Source organism: Ursus maritimus, unplaced genomic scaffold, assembly GCF_017311325.1.
Source record: "Ursus maritimus isolate PB19 unplaced genomic scaffold, ASM1731132v1 scaffold_27, whole genome shotgun sequence".
NCBI lineage: Eukaryota > Metazoa > Chordata > Mammalia > Carnivora > Ursidae > Ursus > Ursus maritimus.
This window is the reverse complement of record NW_024425230.1, coordinates 26,092,832-26,113,598: the sequence shown is the minus strand read 5'-3', so window position 1 is coordinate 26,113,598 and position 20,767 is coordinate 26,092,832. Positions and strand designations below refer to the sequence as shown.

General features: G+C 60.7%; 1 protein-coding gene across 1 annotated transcript in view; it reads right to left on the bottom strand.

Moving 5' to 3' along the window:
- ADAMTS7 (ADAM metallopeptidase with thrombospondin type 1 motif 7) overlaps nt 1-17,868 on the bottom strand; it is a 47,556-nt gene extending 29,688 nt beyond the window's left edge. The window contains exons 1-7 of the mRNA XM_040642615.1: nt 17,710-17,868; nt 14,882-15,119; nt 7,905-8,260; nt 6,177-6,342; nt 5,047-5,240; nt 465-548; nt 49-173 (exon numbers count right to left, since the gene is read on the bottom strand). Of these exons, the coding sequence (XP_040498549.1) occupies nt 49-173; nt 465-548; nt 5,047-5,240; nt 6,177-6,342; nt 7,905-8,260; nt 14,882-15,119; nt 17,710-17,868 (1,322 nt within the window). The remainder of the gene's footprint in view (nt 1-48; nt 174-464; nt 549-5,046; nt 5,241-6,176; nt 6,343-7,904; nt 8,261-14,881; nt 15,120-17,709) is intronic.
- Between the last annotated feature and the right edge of the window lie 2,899 nt (nt 17,869-20,767).

The window sequence follows — 20,767 nt, the reverse complement described above, 5'->3', positions numbered from 1 at the left end:
TCCAGCCTCCCGCCGTCTGGGGCCCCGTGCACCCCCCGCAGCTGGCACCTGGTGAGCAGGATGGCGGTGTCGTGGTGCAGCGGGTGGGCGTCCCCCTTCATGTTGATGCTCTTCTGCCACTTGCAGAAGCTCCTCAGAGTGTTGTCTGCATGGTGTGTGATCTTCAGGTCTTCCTGGGCCGACAGAGCACAGCAGCCACTGGCGCCTCCCCCGAGCCCCAAGGGGCCACGACCCACACCCCATACGGACACAGGACACCGAGGCCCAGGGAGGCAGCAGGAGAACAAGAGCCAGGCCTGTGGGCTGGTCCAACTCCAGTCTGACCACCCCTCCCGCAGGCACACCCCGGGGGGACCGGAGAGAAGGCTGGCCAGGGACTGGGGGGTAGAGGGGGCCCTGCCCGGCGCCCTTCCACACTGGGCGGCTCCGGGGACGGGGCAGCGTGAGGCCACGCGGCCTCTCACCTCCTCCTCCTCCAGCAGGACCAGGCGCACGACGGTAACGTGGATAGGGTTCCCGATGCTGGGGTCGTGGAACAGGCCAGCCACCTGCCCAAGAGATGGAGTCGGGCTGTCACCCTGCACGGAGGGTGCAGACAGCCACCTCCGACCCACCCGGAGCACGCACACCCACGTGCACATGCGCGTCCCCAGCCCGGGCCGGGCCTGAGCACCAGCGTGGGATCTGCTCCCCTGGCTTGCACCCCAAATGCTGGCTTCTCGGCCCACTCCAGGCCCTGCTTTGCCAGCTGTCCTCAGCTGGGACAGCCCTGAAGCCTCCTGCTGCCCTGGGGACGCCACGACCAGCATCCCAGGAGGGAGCCCTCCCACGAAGTGGGAGACCTGGGCAGAACCTAGAGAGGGGATGGGGACAGGTGCAGGCCCCTGGAGTCTCCCCACTGCCCTGCTGTCCCATGGGGCAGGTATGCACGAGTCTCCGAGGCCCCGTGGCTACACAGGGGACCCCCCTCAGTCCCGGGAGAGAAGGCCACCCCAAAGATGGCCGGTGCATCGCGGTGCAGGGAAAGTGATCTTCTCTTTGAGAACTCCCTCAGGACAAGGAAGAGGCCAGCCCACGACCGGGGACAGGCGTTGGGTTCCCAGCAGGCGGAGATGGCGGGATAGGCACTTACAAGTTGGCTTCTAACAATTCCATCAAGAAAAATAATATTCAAACAGGAACAGACAAAACACACACTTCAAAAGAGCGCCAGAGGCCTTGATAACGGGGACGAATTGCACTTTGAGAACCCAAGGTCAGGAACAGGGGAGACAAGCAGGGCTGCCGTGGGGCCCCATCCACCGCCTCCTCCCACATCAACCCATTCTGCCCCACCCCCCCCCAGCTTCCCTGCATCCACCTCCAAGGCCACTACCCAGGCTGAGGAGCCAGCACGTCCTGTCTGGCCGGCTGTGGAGATCTCTCAGCGGTGTCCCCACGTACCCTGCCCACCTACAGCCTCACGGCCACCTGCCACTGAAATGCAAGCCCAATCACACAGTGCTCTTGCTCAGAGCAGTAAGCGGGTCTTCCCGTCCGCAGGGCGAGGACAAAGTGCCAGTCCCCACCCACACGCTGACCGCCTCTCTTGTCCTCACTCCCTGGTTCCAACTACTCTGGCCTGCTCTCAGAATACCTTGAGCGTCCCTACCGCAGGGCCTTTGCAGATGCTGTGTCCTCAGCCTGGAATACCCTTCCTCTCATCCTTGCCCAGTTACGTCCCCCTCTCTTTCCAGCTCTCAACCCTCCAGCACGTCTTCCGGGGAGCCTTCCTTCCACCGGCCGCTCCCAAAGCACCATGAACTTGTCCTTCCTAGCAGCCCTCTGCTGACCTGCACATTCCTCAGGAGGATGGTGTCACTGATGTCGCTCTCCTCGGCCAGTCCCGAGCTCCACGCAAGCCGCGTCTGTGTGGGCTCCCTCTGACAGCCCAGCGACCCACCTAGTGCCTGACACACGACGGGCTCTCAAGAAATAGCCGAACGAATGAATCTTGGGCACTCGCTAAGTATTTTCAATGCACTGTCTCGTTTTAAAGTAGTGGAAAATGAGAAAGATTAGAACAAGTCTTTCCTGGACGAGAGACAGGTGGATTTGGCAGCAGGTCCCAGCAAAGTGGGTCTGGATGGTGGGGAAGCCCCGAGTTTCTGCTAAGACCTGTCCCGACAGCTGGCCCCTGTATCCCGAGTTAGCGCTGGGGGCAGCTCCATCCACGTCCCTTAGCACGTGGAACACCTCTGCCCTCAAGAAGCATGAGGACAAAGCAGACACTGGAGGCTCTGGAGGGAGCAGAGTCGTAACTCGCTGACCCACTCAACAGAAATAACTGGTCCCCAGGAAGCCCAGCCCTCCTCTGCTGCAGGCCTGGACAGCAAGCCCGGGTGTGCGGTGCGTGAACAATCTGGGGGTTACAGGGGACCACAAGCTTCTGAGCCGACCGTACGACACGAGCTGCTCATAAACGGCCAATGTCCTCAGACAGCGTAAACAGAACTAGGGATGCAAAGTGCGGCAGGCGGGGGACTTGTCTTGTGAAGCCTAGTGCAGACCCAGCTGAGCTCCCAGACGCAGATCTGGGTCTGGCACAAAGAGGACGCTGACGAACTGTCGGAGGCCCTCAGAGTGACGCTGCCTTGCAGGGGGCTGTGGGGCTGGAGGCCAGGGGCTCTTGGGCGGACACATACCAAGCCCAACAGGAACAGTCCTTGTATGGAGCGTCCTACCTGCAGCGTCCTGTTTGATGGTCTCACTTCTAACGTAGACGTAACTACCCCCATTTACAGGTGGAGCAACTGAGGCTCCAAGAGAGGGTTAATTGGGGATCAGAACCAGGTGTGACCCAAAGCCCCTGCTCTTCTTGACTTTGGAAAATGCCGTCTGTCCAGTTGTAGGGATTCTCAATGCTTATTAGCTCTGAAGGCTCTGAGAAGTCCCGCAGTAAACAACTCTGTGTTCCTTTTTGTTAACCCCTGTTGCCAAACCTCTTCAACAGTGGCGTCTTTTTTCACAGAACACTTACTAGCATCCCTTGGAGTAAGTCCTCCCTAGAACGTTCTTTGAGAAATGTTACAATGAGCCAGAGTTTCCCATGCATGGGACCCTGTTCTCACATGAGCGTTCAATGAACACGCATCTGCCTCAAAGGGACACAGAGGGTAAGCTCTCCCCACCTCCACCGCTCTGCTCCCCCACCCTTCTAGCAAGCTCTGTCACCACAGCCTCCCGGCTGCCCGTCTCTGGCACACACTGGGGCTCTGGAGGCACACAGCCCTGCCACTAACCAGCCGTGCGACTGTGAACAAGTCCCTAGGCCTCTCTGAACCTTTGTTCCCTCCCCTAGAAAACAGCGGTGAGGCGGAGGCAAGGCAGTCACTGTGGGACACCGGACAAGCAGCTGCTCACAAGGCTGTCCGTGCCCCCCGTGTCCCTGCCACCTCCCCAGGTGTCAGGCACTGTGAGGCTCCTGGGCGGGCCCCTCTGTCCTGACCGATGCTGGACTTGCCAGCTCAGGAAAGCCTGATACAGTCGAGCAGGTGAGTGATAGCGCCAGACCCCTCCTCCAGGATGGGGTCACACAGTGAATGCCTGGGTCCTGTGCGCCTGGACAGGGAGGCAGGAAGGGGCCAGGCTCCGGGACCATGGCTGACCCGTCCCCCAGGGAATGTCATGGGAGAGCCTGGAGGGCTCAGCACCTGGCCTACAGGGAACACCCAGGAAAGGTGAGGGGAAATGAATGGCCAGCGGCTCCAGCCAAGCTCCCGGGCCTCTGTTGGGCTGAGCCCTGAGACGGGAGGACGGCCCTGTGACTTCAGAACCTGGCCTTTCTCGCCCTCCCCCCCTCCGCAGGGGCCAGGCCCTGCTGTCTGTCAAGAGTCCCCCAAACCCTGGCCTGTAGAGGGTCCCCCTGCTGGGCAGACGAGGCCGCACAGAGGCTTGGCTGGGCTCTGAGTCTCCCCGGCTAGGCGGGAGGTGAAGGCTCTTACCCCGTGAGGTACAGGGGGCCTAAGGATGGTACCAGGCAGGAGCGGGCCCAGAGCTGAGCGCGCTGGTGAGGCTGGAGCAGTGGGGGCCCGGGGGCCACGGACGGACGCCCCTCCTGTCCCGGAGCCCCCGCCTCACCACTGGATGTGGGCGGACAGACGGTGGATGTCTCAGGACTGCAGGAGGGGAGGGGCTGGTACAGGGGAAGCAACCGGCTCTGGCCCGGCACGCAGAGCACACACCCTTAGTCACCCAGGACAGCAGGGCCACGTGGCAGTGGCCTGCCCACTGGGCGGCCTGCTAAGGCTGGGGCACAGATCTTTCCTGTCCCGGGGCGACCGCAGGAAGGGAGTGGCCGGCACCACAGGCAGTCCGGGATCACCAGCTCCGGACAGCCACAGGGCACCAAGGGAGACCGGACGCCTGGGCTCCCACCTGGCTCTGCCCTGCCTCGCTCGCTGTGTGACCTGAGCGACTCACTCACCCTCTCACAGCCTACTTTTCTCAACCGGCAAGTGGGGCCCAGGTCAGAAGGAGCAGCCTCAGCTACCATCATCATGCCCAGTTCACAGATGAGCAAACTGAGGCTCAGACAGGTTAAGTGTTGTCTGCGGTCAGCAGCTGGTGGACTGCAAAACTGGACAGACCCTTTGAACTCTCACGAATGCTGGTGTCACAGGCAGGGGCCGCTCTGACTGGACACTTCCATGTCCCCAGCACAAAGGACGAAGGTTTGCTTAGACCAGCATGAATGAACCAACCCGACTATGGGCTCCCCCAGTTAGGTGTGGGACCGTAGCTGTACCCACCCCTGCCACCGCCTGCCTCCACTCCCCCTGCTCCGTCCCGGAGGCTCCTCCCCAAAGCCAGTGGAGCCAGTGAGGGGCTGACACCCAGCCCCCCAAGGCCCTGCCCCCAGCCCGGCTCTCTCCTGGTGACTCCCCCCCAGCCCGGCCTGCCCCACCTGGACTCCAGAGCTGGACGCTGTTCCTCCTGCCCAGGCCTGGGGTCCAGCCCGCTGGTGGCCCTCACCTCACCACCCACCACCACCCCGCGCAGCCTCACCATGTTCATAATGGTCAGCACGTAGCTCTCGACGTGTGGCTGCCCGTGGTACTCCACCATTTTGGCGTCGGCGACCACCAGGGTCTCCACCCACTTCTCTCTGCTGACTGAGCGCTGGTGGAGCCGCCTCGGGCGCTGCCGCCGCCACTGCCGCTGCTCCCAACGCTCCCGCCGCACCTCCGGCTCCGCGGACGCTGCGGGCCCCAGGCGGGGTGGGGGTTAGCGGCCAGCCCGGGGCGCGTGTCTCCAGGGCCTCTGCTCAGCAGCCAGAGCGGCCGGGGGAGCGGCGCAGGGCTCCCACTGTGGCTCTGCCCCAGACCTGCGCTGTGTGACCCTGCCCCGGTCACTGCCCTCCTCTGACCCAGAGCATCCCAACTATAAATAGGAATCAGCTAGGGAGCCTCAGAGGTGCCCTTGGAGCACAGTGAAAGGGTACATATGAACACAGCACGGAGCTCCGGGCCCCTACCCCAGGGCCCAACCCCCCCCAGAGGCTGTCCCCACTGGAGACCTGCTCCACTGTCTCAGGCTGCCCCAGGCAGAGGAGGACGCACATCCATGAAGCCAGGAGGACTGAGGCCCAAAGTGCGAGTCTAGATGCCTGTTCCAACGAATGGAGGCCCTGAGCTGTGGCCAGCATGCTGGCCGAGTGGGGCCCAGACTCCAGCAGCCCTTGGTGGTTGCTCCTTGCCTGGACTGGCCAGCGATGTGGCCGCTCTGCAGGGAGGTCCTGGAGCTAGGTCCCCAATAATAGGTCAGCGGCTCTGGGCTGGGCCCAGAGTGGGGAAGGGAGGGAGGTTCCTACCTCGCTGCCCTGATGGGTCTGGCCACTCAGGGAAGAACGGCTAACAGAGCTTTAGGTGTGGCAGGCAGTGAGAAGGGGAGGCAGGTGAGGGGGTCATGAGAGGGATCCGCCAGGGCCTCAGCTGCGGCAGGCCTGCCAGGCATGCGCCTCAGGCCCGTGGCCCATTGGGAAGGCACAGACTATGGTGATGTGTCTGTCGGTCTGCCTGTGTCCCTTCGGTTCAGGGGAGCTGAGAATGGAGGTGTTGACGAGAGAGGCTTCTGGAAAGGAGCTCAATGCCTCCAGGCCCATCCCCTCCCCCAGAGCTCGCAGCAGAGGCACCTACCTTGTACCCCACAGGTGCCCAGCGCCGTGGCGTCACCCCGAGCTGCTTCCCTCTCAGGGGCTTGGCGCTTGTAGACCACGTGGGGCTGGGCGTGGCCGGGCCGGGCGGGGACAGCGTCCAGGGGCTCGATGAAGTAGTCCTCGTTGGAGAGCTGGAACATACCTTTCTGGGAAAGAAGGGCCAGGCTCACGGGAGGGGTTAGCACCGGGCGGCTCTGCCTACCCGTCCCCGAGGCCCATCCTGCCTAGCTGAGCCCACACGGCTCCCAGCACCCCTGACCCACCCCAAATGCACGTGCTTTCCTCCCTGCGGGCGTTCGTTCACTCTGGAACCTCTGCCCGGCATGGCCTTCCCTGCCGTCTCACACAGCCCAAGGCTGAGCCCAGAGGCTACCTCAGGCTAGTCGGAGGCTAATCTCAGGACGCCCCCTCCCACTCCCCACCCCGTCAGAAGCAGGAAACAGGGCTATGCGAAATCTAACATGGCATCTTCCCCCCAGTTCCGGATGGCCGTCTTGAGTCAGCCGGGCATCCAGACCATTTTCCCTCTTCTCGGCAGGCCAGCCATTGTGTCCTCTTGCAAATGGCCTGCATCCCAATCTCCCTGAGGTGATGAATCACTCGCAGTGCAGCTTGGCTACACCCAACCCACCAGGATGCCCACTGTTGTCAGGATACCCTACCCCCTGGTCCCAGGGCCTGCCAGAGCAGGGAGGCAGGCAGGGCCGTCTCGGGCATGTCTGCCAAGGTTCAGAGAGGCCAGGGGATGGGTGGGCCTTGGGAAGTGTCCCTGGGCAGCCCACCACCTCCAGAGGAAGCCCAGGCCTCCAAGAGGGAGAAGGGTTTTATCTCCCCTGCAGTTCCCTCCTTGGCCCCAAGTCTGCCCCTTGGGATGTGCAGGGCCGGGAGCCCCGAGTGCCCGAAACTGCACCACCGGGTCTGAGTGCGTGACTGGGTGGCCGTGGGCAATGTGCTCCTCTGAGCCCGTCTCCTCTTCTATAAGTGGGAATGGCACCCATACGCTCAGCTGCTACAGAGAGTCAACAAGATCCATGGAATGAGGGAGCACAGGCCCAGGCTCTCCGGGGTCTAGATGGCCTGCAGCTGTGGTGGGGGCTGTCTGTCATTAGGCCCCGTCCTGCTACAGCCCATGGCTTTTCCTGAGCACTGACCCGAGGGCCCTCCTGGGGAACGATGGATGGCTGACAACGCTCACACGTCCCCCGAGCTCTTCCCACACCCCACCCGCACCTCCCAGAGTGGGGAGGGCAGAGCCGGTCACCTAGCCTGGAGCAGAAAGTGTGCCTGTACTGCCCAGAGCAGGAGCCCCTCCAACCCAGCACCCAAGCACATGGAGGCAATTAAGGCTGCAAGCCACAGCCAGCATCACCTCCACCAGGAGCGGGCGGCTGGGGCCTCACGTCCGGGGAGGAAAGGTACTGGGAGGCTGCGTGACCCCGAGAAGAACCACCTAAAGGGACCCGTGGGGGAACACAGTCATAAGCGAGGCTCCCAAGGAAGAAGGACTGAGCTGTTCCAGGAGTTACCTGGTCTACACATTCTCAAAGTCGGCTCTGCACCTGCAGCTTCCACACTGGGAAAGGGAGACCCCCCCCCCACGCGCCCTAGCGGACTGTGCTAACACGGCCTGCGGGGGCTTCCGGCTCCCGCTCACGCGTGAGGACGCCCCCGGGGAGGGGCCAGTCCGACCTGGAGGGGGCGCACTCACCAGCCCGTCGCAGGCGCTGATGGCCGCCAGGCCGCCCTCCAGCTCGGGGTCCTGCACCTGGCCTAGCAGGTGGCAGGCGGGCGCGCGGGCGCGGATGTGCGTGCGCCCCAGGCCGCCGCGCCGCCGCGTCTCGCTCACGAAGCCGGGCGCCAGCAGATGCACGTTGGCCGTCAGGTTGAAGCGCAGCTCGCGCCCGCGGTACTGCAGCTCGTAGAATGCGGGCGCGGCGCGCCGTGCGGACACGTCCCGCTTGCGCAGCGCGCGCGGCCAGAGCTCGTAGGACAGGAAGGAGCCCCCCGCGTCCACGCGCACCGGGTGCACGATGTCCAGCGCCGCGCGGCCGTCCGTGCCGCGCCCTGTGGGGAGAAAGCCGGTGGCGACCGGGGCTGAAGGGGTGGCGGCGGAGGCCGAGGCCAGGTGTCGCCGGCCCCCCCAGAACCTCGCTTCCCCCAGCCCGCTTCTCTGCCCGGGTTACTCCGATAACCCCCAACCGCCCCCCCACGCCCCTAGGCTGCTTGCGGCACGGCGGCCAGAGGGAGTCATCCCAAACGAACGGACCAAACCCCCACGCCCAGCCCCCAACCCTGCTGTGGCCGCATCTCAGAAAAAGGCAAAGCTCTGGTACCAGCCACGGGGGCCCCGGGCAAGGTGCTGATCCCTCAATCTTATCTCCGCTACACCTGCTCGAGTTCCTGCCACGCAGCCCACAGGCCTCACACCTGCTCCCGGGGCGCACGCTGCGGGCTCTGCGCTCCAGGTGGACTCACTTTGCCTCCCAGGCTGCGCAGCCGCAGGACGAAACCTTCACCTCCGAGTCCTGCTCAGAGGGCTCGCGGAAGCCTCCCCTGACCGCTTTATTTCCAAATGGCAGCTCCCTGTCCCTCTTCCCTGCTTTATTTGTCCCCATACCACGTGGGGCACACCATGTGGCTTAACATTTTAACTATTTTTTTCTACTTGTCTATTTTCTCCCAGTGTAAACCCCAGGAGGACGAGAATCCTGTCTTTGTTGGAGACTTTACGGGCCAGAAAAGGGTCTCAGTGCTTTCAGGAGTTAAGTCTTAGTAGTTTCTCAGTAACCCCAGAGTCTGCAGAATGGGGATACTCACCGCTTGTGCTCTTGGGGCTGTTGTGAGAATTAGTGAACTGAACCCCCCTCACCCCACCATGCCTGGCCCGCTGACTGCATGTGCGGGCAATTATGATCATTAGGGTGAATTGTAGAGCCTGGTGGATTTTTAAATGTGCTCTCAGGGGCCGGAGGGTGCCTGAGAGCACCCTGCATGTGCCTCGAGGACCCCTGGCATGGGGAGACAGAGGAGGACCACCCAGACACGTGGTCCCTGCCCCAGCAGAGCTCTGCTTTCTTTCTGTTACACGCAAGAGTTCTATTTGAAGAGAAGGTTCCAGGCCTGGAAAAAATTTGCAGACCTGCGCTCAGGCCCTTGCACTTGGCAGAATCCCTGTCGTCGTCCTCCTGGAGTTCCCAGTAACACCAGACTCTTAACCCTTTTTTTGTTTGCCATGGACCCCTTCTCAGAATAACGTTTTCAAATGCGTAAGATAAAATGCAAGCAAGTGCCAAGGAAATGGATCATACTGAAATACAGTCATCAAAATAATTTTGGACGTGGGGCAGAGACTCAAGCGTCCGTCACGAATGCATTAAGCAACAGCTAAGGGCAAATTTAACGACCACTAGTGAGGGGCATCGGTCTGATCTGAGACAGAAAAATACGCTGGTTTTCTGGCTCAGTAACAGTCACAGATGCTGCTGACGGTACGCGGTTTGGTGCGGACATGCATAACCGAAGGAAACGCTACCGTAGAGGTAAACTCAAAGATGGAATATCCCCCCATCGAGTTCATGGACCCTCTCAATTTTGCCCACGTTCCTGGGGCTGTGGATTCCAGGCAAGGACACCTGCGGCGGAGTCTGCAGGCTGCTTCCGAAGAAAGCCAAGGGAGGTTCGGAGATGTGCACAGCTGGCCCAGAGCCACACAGCGAGAGGAACAGAGCCTGGGCTCCAAGTCTCCCACACGCTTGTCTCTTCAGGACACCGTTCTGCAGTAGCAGCAGTCCGTCCCTTGCTGGGCCTGTTTCCCCATCGCTGACATAAAGGACTTGCCCTAGATCAAGTTTTTCAAACTTATCTAGCTACCAGACCTAATCTTCAAAAGAAATCTCATGTGGACACACGGACACATCAGAGCAGGGCCGCCGTGGGGGCCGGAGATCCTGGGGCTGATGCTCCCGTGCCCTTTTCCCTCGCTACCGTACCCAGGCTGAGAAGCAGTTAAGAAACTGGCCCGTCTGATGTTTCTCTCAGCCCGAGGTCCTGCCCCAACCAGCTGGGTGTATGCCCAGCTCTCCGAAATCCCGGCCGCCCAGGACAATGACCTCTCAGCCCATAGGAATGCTTGGGCGCCCTGCAAACATCCCACCAGGGCCCTCTCTGTGGCTGTGTGCTGGGGCCGCGAGGGCAGCCAAGCCCAGCCCAAAGCTCCGTCCCGGCCAGGCTGAAGACACCAACTCGCCCGTCTGCTGCCAAATCACGTGCAGAGAGCCCTGCACACACCAGTGGTGTGCCCCCACCCCCCAAGAATGTGCCCCAGTGTCCACAGCTGCTCGGTGGGCAGCCCGCAGGGTCAGTCGAGAGGCAGACGGGTGGGGTCACTCCGTGTGGTTCTGGGCAAAGCTTCCCTCTCCCAGTCTCTGGAGGACATGAGTGCAAGGATTTTCCAGACTTCTCGGATAAGAATTTGTTAAAACCAAATTAAACCAAATTCCCAGGCCCCATCCCAGACCCACTGAATCAACGTCTCCAGGAAATGGGACTGGGAAGCTGCGTTTTTTACCAAGAGCCTCAGGGGGCTGTGGTCATCAGGGAAGTCCGGAAATCCTCCTTGGGGAGCGAAGTTGGCCGGATGTCAGCAGAGGTTTGGGACCCAGCCCACAGATTGACTCCATAGACCCAGGGCTTTGGGGCCCCAGAATCTGTATTTTCCGAAGCCTCGCAGGCACTGTGACGTGACCCTTTCTGAGGCTGACCTTTGGAAGCCAGCGGGCTGGCCAGTTAGAGACTCCTTGCTCTGACGTCCTCGTGAGGGCATTGGGGGTTACAGCTCCACGAGCACTGCCTCCAGACTTGGTTTTGTCAGTTCATTGATCTTGTTTGTTCATTTTGGCACGCACAAATATTGAAAAATATTTAATCGGTCGCCTATGTTTAAAAATGACAATGATCTTGTCCAAAAATCTCAATTTTCAGCTTCCTTTGAAAAGGCTTATCCAGCCACGTCAGACCTCAATTCCTACCTCGCAGAAGTGACTGGCGTGGAGCAAGGAGCCCCCTTGGAGAGGGTCCGTACCCCCCACCCGTCCTCACTGCCCCCATTGTGTTCCTAACTGTCCTTAAATGTAGGCTGCCCTTTGGCCTCCTATTTGCACTGTCTTTCAATGACTAAAGCACCGAACTTCTAACAGAAATGGGGGAACAAGAGACGGGCCGCCCACCGGGTCTGTTCACACGTGATACCGCCCTGGTGCGTGGCATTTGCGGCGTCAGCCCGGGCTACCAACTGTGAGGGAGTGTTGGGTGCGCCAAAGTCTGGGAAAACGTATGAGACACCGTCCTTCCCCTCGAAAGTGAGAAAGGGGTGTAAGGAGGTCCCACCGGCGCAGGCAACGGAAGGCGGTGAGCTTGTAAAATGGGACGGTGGGCTGGCAAACTAAGGCACTGTCAGGAACGTGGGCTTTGAATACAGAAAGGTTCGGGTCCCAACTCGGCCACTCCATAGCTGTGCGGCCCGGGCAATCACTTCATCATCATGCGGGTTTCCCTGCCCGCACGGAGAGCCCAGGTCCCCGAAGAGAAGGAGCGGCACACGACAAAGAGGCAGGAAGGAGCAGCCGCATCCCAGGGCTCCGTTTTCAGTCTTCCCAGCGGTCCCCCGGGCTCGGGCAACCCCCACACAGGCCGCTAAAGCCCGCTGACCGTACAGGTGTGCGGGTGCCCGGGTCCCGAGGGACAGGAGCTGCGCGGCACGCGCCTAGACTACGGCAGCGTGTTCAGCGCATTGGGCGGGAGTCAGGGTGTGAGTGTGATGGGGGGATCTGAACCACGGGGGAGACGTGGCCCCGAGAACTCCAAACAAGTGTCCCCCGGGGTGTGCTGAGAATCCCCGCTCTAGACCTTGAGCAAAATCGCAAGACAGAAATTCAAGGTGAGTTATAAAGCAGCAGCCTATCAAGTTCAGAAAAGCAGGTAAAAGCCTCCGTGCGCTCTGGAGTCAGACGGCCCGGCTAGAATCTCAGCTCTGCCACCTGCACCTGCTGGCCCATGGGTCCGTTACTCAACCACTCAGAGTCTGTCTCCCCACCTGTAAAATGGGCAGATCAGCACCACACCTGCTGTCTCCGCCCGTGTGAGGTGAATGAGTGCCCGTGCAGGTGCTGAGAGCAGGAGACGGCACTCAGCAATCAGGAGTGAAGTTATGACCAAAATTAGCAAGAGAGTCCTAAAGTATACTCCGCGATTTCTTAAAAGCCTGATTTATCTCTTTGCCTAATGGCTTAAGAAAATGCTTCTTAATAAAAAATAAAGACTTAAAAGAGGTTATCACTCTGCAATAACTTTTATTTTCTTGTTTTGTTCTGCATTCATCTTTTTTGTAACTTATATTGTTTTGCCATTAAAATATTTTATGAAGGGGACCCAGTGAGTTATGAAGTAAACAGCCCTTTCACCATCTCCTACAGCTGACCCCTGGCAGAGACTGGCTGACACGCTCACGCCCCCAAGGCTGGCAGGGCCTAACGGTGGGTTCCAGGCTCTGTGGGTGCCGCAGGGCGGAGCGAGAGCTCGGCTGCGGGCGCCAGGCAGCAAGACTGCCGGGTCAGGAGCTCTGTTCCGAACGGACTGAGCTCCTGCCACACGGGGTGTGACATACTTGGAATATCATCTCTAGGTGACAGAACCGTCACCTTGCAGCTTCTACCAGAGAAATGCCAATGTGTTTACCCTCACCTCTCTATCAAAAACCAGAGTTAGAGTCCAGCCCTTCAAACGACCTGACCCCACGCTCAGGCCAAAGAGCAAAAAATAACCAGGGTGTGCGTGTGTGCAAAACAGGTGCCGTCCTCCCCGAGTCCCCCTGCGTGTGTCCGGCATGCACACAGGGCTCACGGGTGCCATTCAGCATTAGGGTGGGGACGTTACCGGGGCCCCAGTCCCATCAAACCCAACAAGTCCCTTGATTTGTCACAGAAAAAGTCAGGATACACTTTCCTAAAAGTGAGTCCAAGATACGCCCATTTAGTCTCAAAGAAGGCGAGTGGGTAGAGCCCCTGGTCTAGGACTCCCAGGGCAGCTCCAAAGAAAATGACAGCTCAGCAGCCTCAGGCATCCTGAGTGGGGGCAGATGGGGGGTTCCCACGCTGCGTACCTACAGGGATAGCAGAACAGACATTCCACTCTGGGGTGAGGGTCAGCAGATCAGATGGCAGAGGGGACCTGCCCTGGCAGGTAAGGTCAAGCAGCAGGTCCAAACCACAGGACTCCCCAAGGTCTCCCTAGTCTCGCTGGGTCTCTGTGGCAGTCACTCTACCCCACGCTAAGCAACTCACATTCAGCATCTGGACCCCTCACAAGAACCCTGCAGGGAAAATACCATTCTGCCCACCTAACTACAGCCCGGGAGGGGCAGGAGGCTGGCCATACAAGGTCCTGCCTGCCATGGAAGTGGAGAGGGTCCTGACCCCCCATTCTTCCCACAACTGCCAGGGAGCCTGCCCAAGTGCGGGCTCAGGACGTTCGCTGGAGCAACCACTTCCTGCTGCCTCATCCCATCACCCGGTCAGTCCTCACAGACCCCGCACTGGACAGCGGGAAAACAAGATTCAGGCAGTAGTAAGGCGCCCAACCTGGCAGGACACTCTCTGAGGCTGTCCCCTGGATCCTCAAACAACTCTCTCTCACCTGCCTTGCAGGGTTATTGTAGAGACGATGACAAATAAGAACGCATGGAACATATCTGCTCCCTCTCCACCCCGTGCACACTGCTGCTAGAGGGCACCTCCGCAAAACCCCGCGTCCACGAACTACTCCCCTCAACGACTCCCCAAAACCTCTAAGATCTGGTTTAAATGCCTCCTACACTCCGGCCCCGACGCTTTTCTAATCAGCCCCTGTACTGGGGAGGCAAGAGTCCCCCATCCTCAGCACGCAGGCCTCACGCGGCCCACGTCCCGCCGCAGGGACGCCCCCACCCCCTCCAGCCCACCCGGAGTTCATCCATCCCCCGTCCCTCCTGGCTCCGGCCTCTCCTCCCCTACAAAGCCTTCCCGACCGCTTTGCCGGCATGGCTCTCGCGGCTATCCGACCGGCCCCCATCAGACCAGGGGCTCCCTGGGCGCGGGGCCAGGGGTCTCCTGGACTCCCGCTCCTAAACTCCCAGGCCGGCTGCCTCGGACGCGTCTGGAGCTCCGCGGCCGAGGAAGGACCTGGACGCGGGCCAGAGGCTCGTCGGAGGCCGGCCGGGCGGGGCAGAGAGAGCCGAGCCCAGGGCCGGGAGAGAAGCTCCCCTCCGCTGCACTCGGGCGTCTGCACACTCGGGGGAGGGGAGGCAGGAAGTGCTGGGGGCGTGCGAGCCGGGCCCCAGCGCAGCCGACCGCCCGCCGCAGCCCTGAGCGGTGACCCCGCGCCCCGGCCCGCTGCGTCCCGGCGAGCTGCTCTGAGGACCAGGCGCCGACGAGGCTCGACACCGAGCCCTCCGCGCGCGGACTGCGCTCCGTGCTGCCCCGCGGACCAGACCCGGAGGGGCCCCGCGCCGTGCGCCCGAAGGCGGAGGGGCTGCCTCCAGGCACGGGCAGGGGGCCTCCGGGTGTGCGGCTTCGCCCCCGGCCCCACCCGGTCCCGAGCCCCGATGCACGGGGGGCGCGCGGGGCCGGCCGGCGGGGAGAGGCGGCCACCCACCTGGTGCGGGTCCGGGGTCGCCGGGCGCCAGGGCGCAGAGCAGGAGGAGCAGGGGGCGCAGCCGCTGCGCGGGGCTGCGGGGGCTGCGGGCGCTCGGGCGGCGGGGCATGGCCGGGGCGGGCGGCGCCGGGAGGGACCCCGCGCGCGCGCTCTCGTCCGTCCCGTCCGCTCGCTGCCCGGTCCCGGTCCGGCTCAGGACATGCCCGGCCCGCGCGCAGCTCCCGCGTCGGGACCCGGCCTGCGGCAACAAAGGCTGCAGGACCCGCCCCCTCGGCGGCGCAGGAGGCTCCAGGGACCGAGAGCCCGACGGCGAGAAAGAAAGAAAGAAAGAAAGAGGAGAGGAGCGAGGGAGGGCGGGAGGGGGCCGCGCGGCCGGGCCGCCCCGCCCCGCCCGCCGCCCCCCCCCTCGCGGCCCGGCCCCGCCCCCGCCGCCCAGCGGGCCCGCCGGCCTGTTTGGGGGGGCGGACCCGGGGCCGGACGCGCGCGGCGCCCCCCGACGGCCCCGACCGCCCGCCCGGCCGCGGGCGCCCTCTGGCGGCGGAGCCGAGCCTGGCCTCCGGGCCGCGACCCTCCAAGCCCCCCTAGAAGCCGGAATTTCCAGAATGTCGGCCTTCCCCGAACAGGCCGGGCCCCCTAGGAAAAGGGGTCCGGAGGCCTCCCGGGGACCCCCAAGTGGACCCTGCTCCAAAGCCGGCTCGGGAGAGAGGCCCGGCCGGTGGGCGGCAGCTCGCACACGAGGCGGGTCCCGCAGCCCTAGTGTCCAGTCTCCGTCCTGCGCGGGCTGAAGCGGGGTCGGCCCGGCCATCTGTCCTCGGTGGCCGCAACACTTCCTCCTATGCTCGCAGGATCCCGCTCCCAGGACACTCCTGCCTTCGCTCACCCTCGCCCTGCACAGGGGCCTCGTGGAGCTCCGGGGCTCTGCTGTGGTCAGCTTCCCGCCCCTGCCCTCTGAGGCCCGCACCCTCCTTGCGGTCCATCTCCCATGCACGTTCGCGCCTTCCTGGAAGCTCGCTCCCGGCTCCTGCACCCCTAGCCCTGCTGTCCTCCAGGGACGCAGGGAGCTCGTGGCCACTCATTTCCAGGGACCTTTCATCCCACCTCTGCCACCAGCCCCCATGGCCACAGCCTAGGCTGTGTCATCCCCAACTGCCCCACATCTGAAACCCAAGGACCAGGCGCCCGACCTTCAGACCTGACCCCGAGACTTTCCCAGCCTCCCCAAACCCTCTCATCACATTGTGTGTTTCCTTCCTCTGGTCAGGAGACACCTTCCTCTCCCCACCCTCCAGCCCCTCCTGGCTCCCACCCAACCACCTTCCATCTCCCCCAGCCCTAATGACAGGGACAATTCACACCACCACACCCAGCCACACACACCTCACCCCACACACCAAGCATCTGTGACTGGCGCCCATGAGCGCCCCTCACCCTCCAGCGTCCAGAGACAAATGCTCCCTCCATCTAAAAGCATTCTGGTCTCCTTCCTTTAAAAGACACTGATATTCCTCCGTGGACTGGGTGCCCCTCTAGCGCCCACCCTGCCCCTCTGCTTCCCTTCACAGTCCCACTTCTCCAGGGGGTATCTGGACCTCTCCCCTCCCTTTAGTTCCCCATGCCCACCCCTCCTCCAGCCTCCATTTTGGTACACAAGCCACTGGACCCTGCTCGGTCCTCATCTTGACCTGCCCTGAGCATTCTAGAAATGTCCCCACCCCACTCCTCCACTGCACCCTCCTCGGCCTGGCCCGTCTCCTCCTCACCCTATAGATGTAGTGAACAACATGAACACGGTGTCTGTTGTCAAGAGCCCTCACTCTGGAAAGGGCCGCAGGCCACGGGCATAGCGACAGACATCGAAACAAGGGCATAGACTTGGTACCCCCGAGATTTATCCTTGCAGACGCTGAACATGTCAGCTCTCAGGGGCAGTCTCCCCTTCCCCGTCTCAGGGCTCCCAGAGCACCCGCTGCCCCGCCCGTCATGGCACCGATCGCACGGAATGGCTGTGATCTGTTGGTGGGTCTGTGAACCTCACTCGCCGTGCGATGCAACGTCGGGCACTTGCCTTCGAGACCCAGCCCCCAGCACAGTACAGCTGAGAGACTAAGAGCATCCGGCGAGGGGACACACAGCCCACCTGCCAACACCACGACCTGCCACCCTTGCTCCTGTGGCCGGCCGTCAAGGCCCACACGGATTCCAGGCCCCTCTGAAAGACAGCCCTGGGGTGTGTGTTTTCTGTGTACAGGCTGACAGCAGTGCCACCTGCTTCCCCTCCAGTCCCGGGTCCTGACCTCGGTCCTCTGCGCACCTCCCCCCAAACCAGGCTGCACAGCACAGCACACAAAGGGAGGATGAGGCTCGGTCCGGGACGTGGGTAATAACCCAACCAGAAAAACAAGGCCAACTCCAAACCTGGGGAGCAAAGAATACATTTTGAGCAAAGCAAGACAGATGATATTTCAGCATGTTTGATGTAATTGTTCAGAGTGTCCCCCTCCCAATCCTTGACAGATTATTTCCTGTTTTACATGACCCCTGCGCTAGGTAGCCCAGCATCTCCAGTGAGGGTTAACTTAGCTAACACATGACCAGAAACCCATTAAACTAAGTAAGAAACTAGATGCATCCTGCTTCCATATATCCGTGAATATACTGATAGGTTGTTTGAAAGGTGGCGAGCGGAGTAGAGCGTTACCTGTTTACGATTATAAATGAATAGGTAACAATGATAAAATCAGGCGTGATTTTAAAAATTAAATAAAACCTCTGGGCCTCCACTGTTGTATCCCACTAACGGACACGCTGACCCCCACTCTCCATCTCACGTGTTTTCTAGGGCCGTCGTTCTCAGCCAGGGGTGATTTCACCTCCGTGGAATTTTGCAATGTCTGGAGACATTTTTTGGTTGTCACAGCCAAGGGGGAGGTGCCGCGGGCATCGGGTGGGTAGAGGCCAGGGATGCCGCCGAACCTCCCACAGTGCATGGGCAGCCCCCACCGCGAGGGATTATCCAGCGCGAATGCCACTAGCGTCCAGGTTGAAAATCTCCGCCTAGTGGACCAAATCGTTTGAAGGCACGTGTGGTGAATTAAAGGCCTTATGTTCTAGTGTTTCGTTTTACTTTGTGTTTTTGGGTCAGGCGAGCACAGGGTAAACATTCAACCTTCACACACAGTGAAAAGTCAGTCTTCCTCCCGAAACGGGCTGTCCCCGGCCCCTCGTGCTCCTTCTTAGGGGCCATTTCTGCCTCAGTTTCTCACGAATGCTCCCAGGAAATGCGTGTGCACACTTGGGATGGCACACGTCTGCTCTGTCTGTAGCTGGGTTTTCTCACTTCACGGCGTAGCTGGGAGACGGCCCCACATCCTTGCTCGAGGATCATGAACTGCGCGAGGGGGGGGAGATCGATGTTTTACCCACTGATGTGTTCTGAGCAGCGGTCTCTCGCTGGGACCACCCTGTGTGCATGAGGGTGAGTCCGTCTGTGCGATCAGGTCCAGCTCCGGGCTTGCTGGCTGGGCAGGTGCCTTTGTAACTGTGACAGAGGTAGGTATGGCCAAATTAAAGCCCCTTTTTTTGGTGGGTCCCTTCCACCCCAGTAAATTGCAAGAGTTGCAAACGTAATTCTAAATTCCAGTGTAGGGGGCAGACCGTAATCCCCCTCCGTGGGACAGGCACCGGGCTGAGGGAGAGCCGGCCGGGGAAATCCAAGAGACTCCTGCCCTGGAAGGGGATGCTGACCGGCGCCACGGGCCTGATTAGCCATTGTTCTCCATTCATCCCCGTCTCTGACGCACGGCGCCTTCCCTGCCAACTACCTGGGCCTTGGGAGGGCGGCCTGCCCCATGCTGACAGGGACGACACCACGGGAGCCCCGTGGTTGTCCACTGCGGAGTTCTGAGCCATCGGCCGGCCGCTGCCTCACCAGCGGCCACCTGGGCAGCGACAACAGTAATTAGACAGATGCCAAGTGTGACACCAAATGCGCACCAAGTCCCAGGTGCTGCCCCACGCCCTACCTGCCACGTCTGGTGTCGTCCTGCTCCCAAGGTGAAGTACAGGTCAGTGCTATCCTCGGCGTACAGGTGGAGAACGGCCCTGCACAGCCCACGTCATCTGCCGAGGGCCCCAGATGTGGGTCCCTGGCCGCGGCACGTGCTGTCTCCCCAGATGGCCGGTTTGGGCTGCTGTCATCAAAGGGGCCCTTGTGATGAGGCTCCTCCTCCCGGAGCTGCTTCTGTCACGCAGCTAGATGTGTGGGACACGGGCCCCATCCCCTTCACGAGGGAGTCGCGGAGGCTTCTGTTCCGGAGCACCTCCCAAGTGCCGGGTGCCAGGAGCCAGGCTGAGTCCAGAGGGACCCTGGTGGTGGCGTCGCTGTTCCCTGCAGTCAGTGCTGGCCTTCAGCCCAAGCCCAGCAGCCCCCAGAGGGCCCGGCCTGCTCTCACGGGCTGGCGCGCACCAGGACTGCGGGAGGAGAGCGCTGCCTGAGAACCCAAGCCGCCTGCCCGTGAGCTGCGCACCCAGCCTGAGCCGGCAGGAACCCGGCCCCACCACGCCTCTCGCGGCACTCCGGCCGCTCCTCACCTCCGCGGCTCTCCTTCTCTGCCCCGCCATCCCTTCAGCAACAGGGGTTGCAGATCCCTGTCTGGAAATAATCTGAAAACTTCTTAGGCTTTTCTGTTGCATTTACTGAGGGCCTGGGAGCTCTTTCTGCTGATTTATCCTTTAACATTTTTTCCCATGAATTTTATTAACTTTTGTAAAGAAAATATTTGTTTCAACATTTAAAAAACAGAATCGTGGGGCACCTGGCTGGCTCAGTCAGGGGAGCACGTGACTGGATCTCGGGGTCGTGAGTTCAAGCCCCACGCTGGGTGTAAAGATTACTTAATAATAAAATCTTAAAAACAAAAACAAAAACAGAATATTTGCTGGTAATAAAAGCCTGGATAAAATAGATTACATGGGGTTTTTTTTCTTCTTCTTTTTTTAATCAATAAATTCTCTCCTTGATTCACCCGACGAAAACGCACGTGTGCTTCCTGCAGTGGAGCTGAGTCGAATGAAAACAGCCCGAGCCTTATTATGAAATTGCTCTCGCCAACATTAAAAATGGAGCTGGTTATATAATTTGGGGGTTGGGAAGAATACTTTAAAGATGAAATCAACAGCAAAATCTGTAGGGGAAAAAAGTTAATAGATGTGCCTACATCAAAAGCAAAACTTCTCCGTATTCTAAAGCTCCATAAATCCAACGTCCAAAAGCCAGGAGAGCTGGACAGATCAGAGGGAACAGAGAGATGACCATCAAACAAAGAGAATGCATCTCAGACGGAAGCACGTAGATCTCCAGATTGGAAGAGTTTACGGGCATCCAGCATGATGGAGAAAAGGCAAACAGACCCACACAGGCGTCTTTATGTGCCAGTTCTTGGGTACTCGAGAAAAGTCACGTCTGGAGCTTGCAGAGCAGGGGCAACGGTCACAAAGACCGTGGTGGGAAATGCGCAGGAATCCTCTCCAGGAACTCCATGAGCAGGAGGTCAGCAGAGCACTGCCTTTGAAGTTCCCAGGAAAATGGTTCTTGACCTGGAGTTCAGTTCTTAGACTCTCGATCCTGTTATTAGGTATGAAACATAATGAAAGACATAAACCCAAATCTGAGTGCAAGGGGATGGGGGTGTTGCTCCTCTGAAAAGTGGGCGAATGTTTCCGGAACACAGTGGAGAACTGCCTGGAGCCGGAGTGCAGCCCAGGAGGCTCCCCGATGGCCGACACCTGGAGCTCTGGCTGTGGGGTGCCCTGGCCACTGGGCCTGCGGACAGCACGTCCCCTGTGTATACTTCTTGGGCCCTGCAGCCCCCCCAGTCCCACCACCCC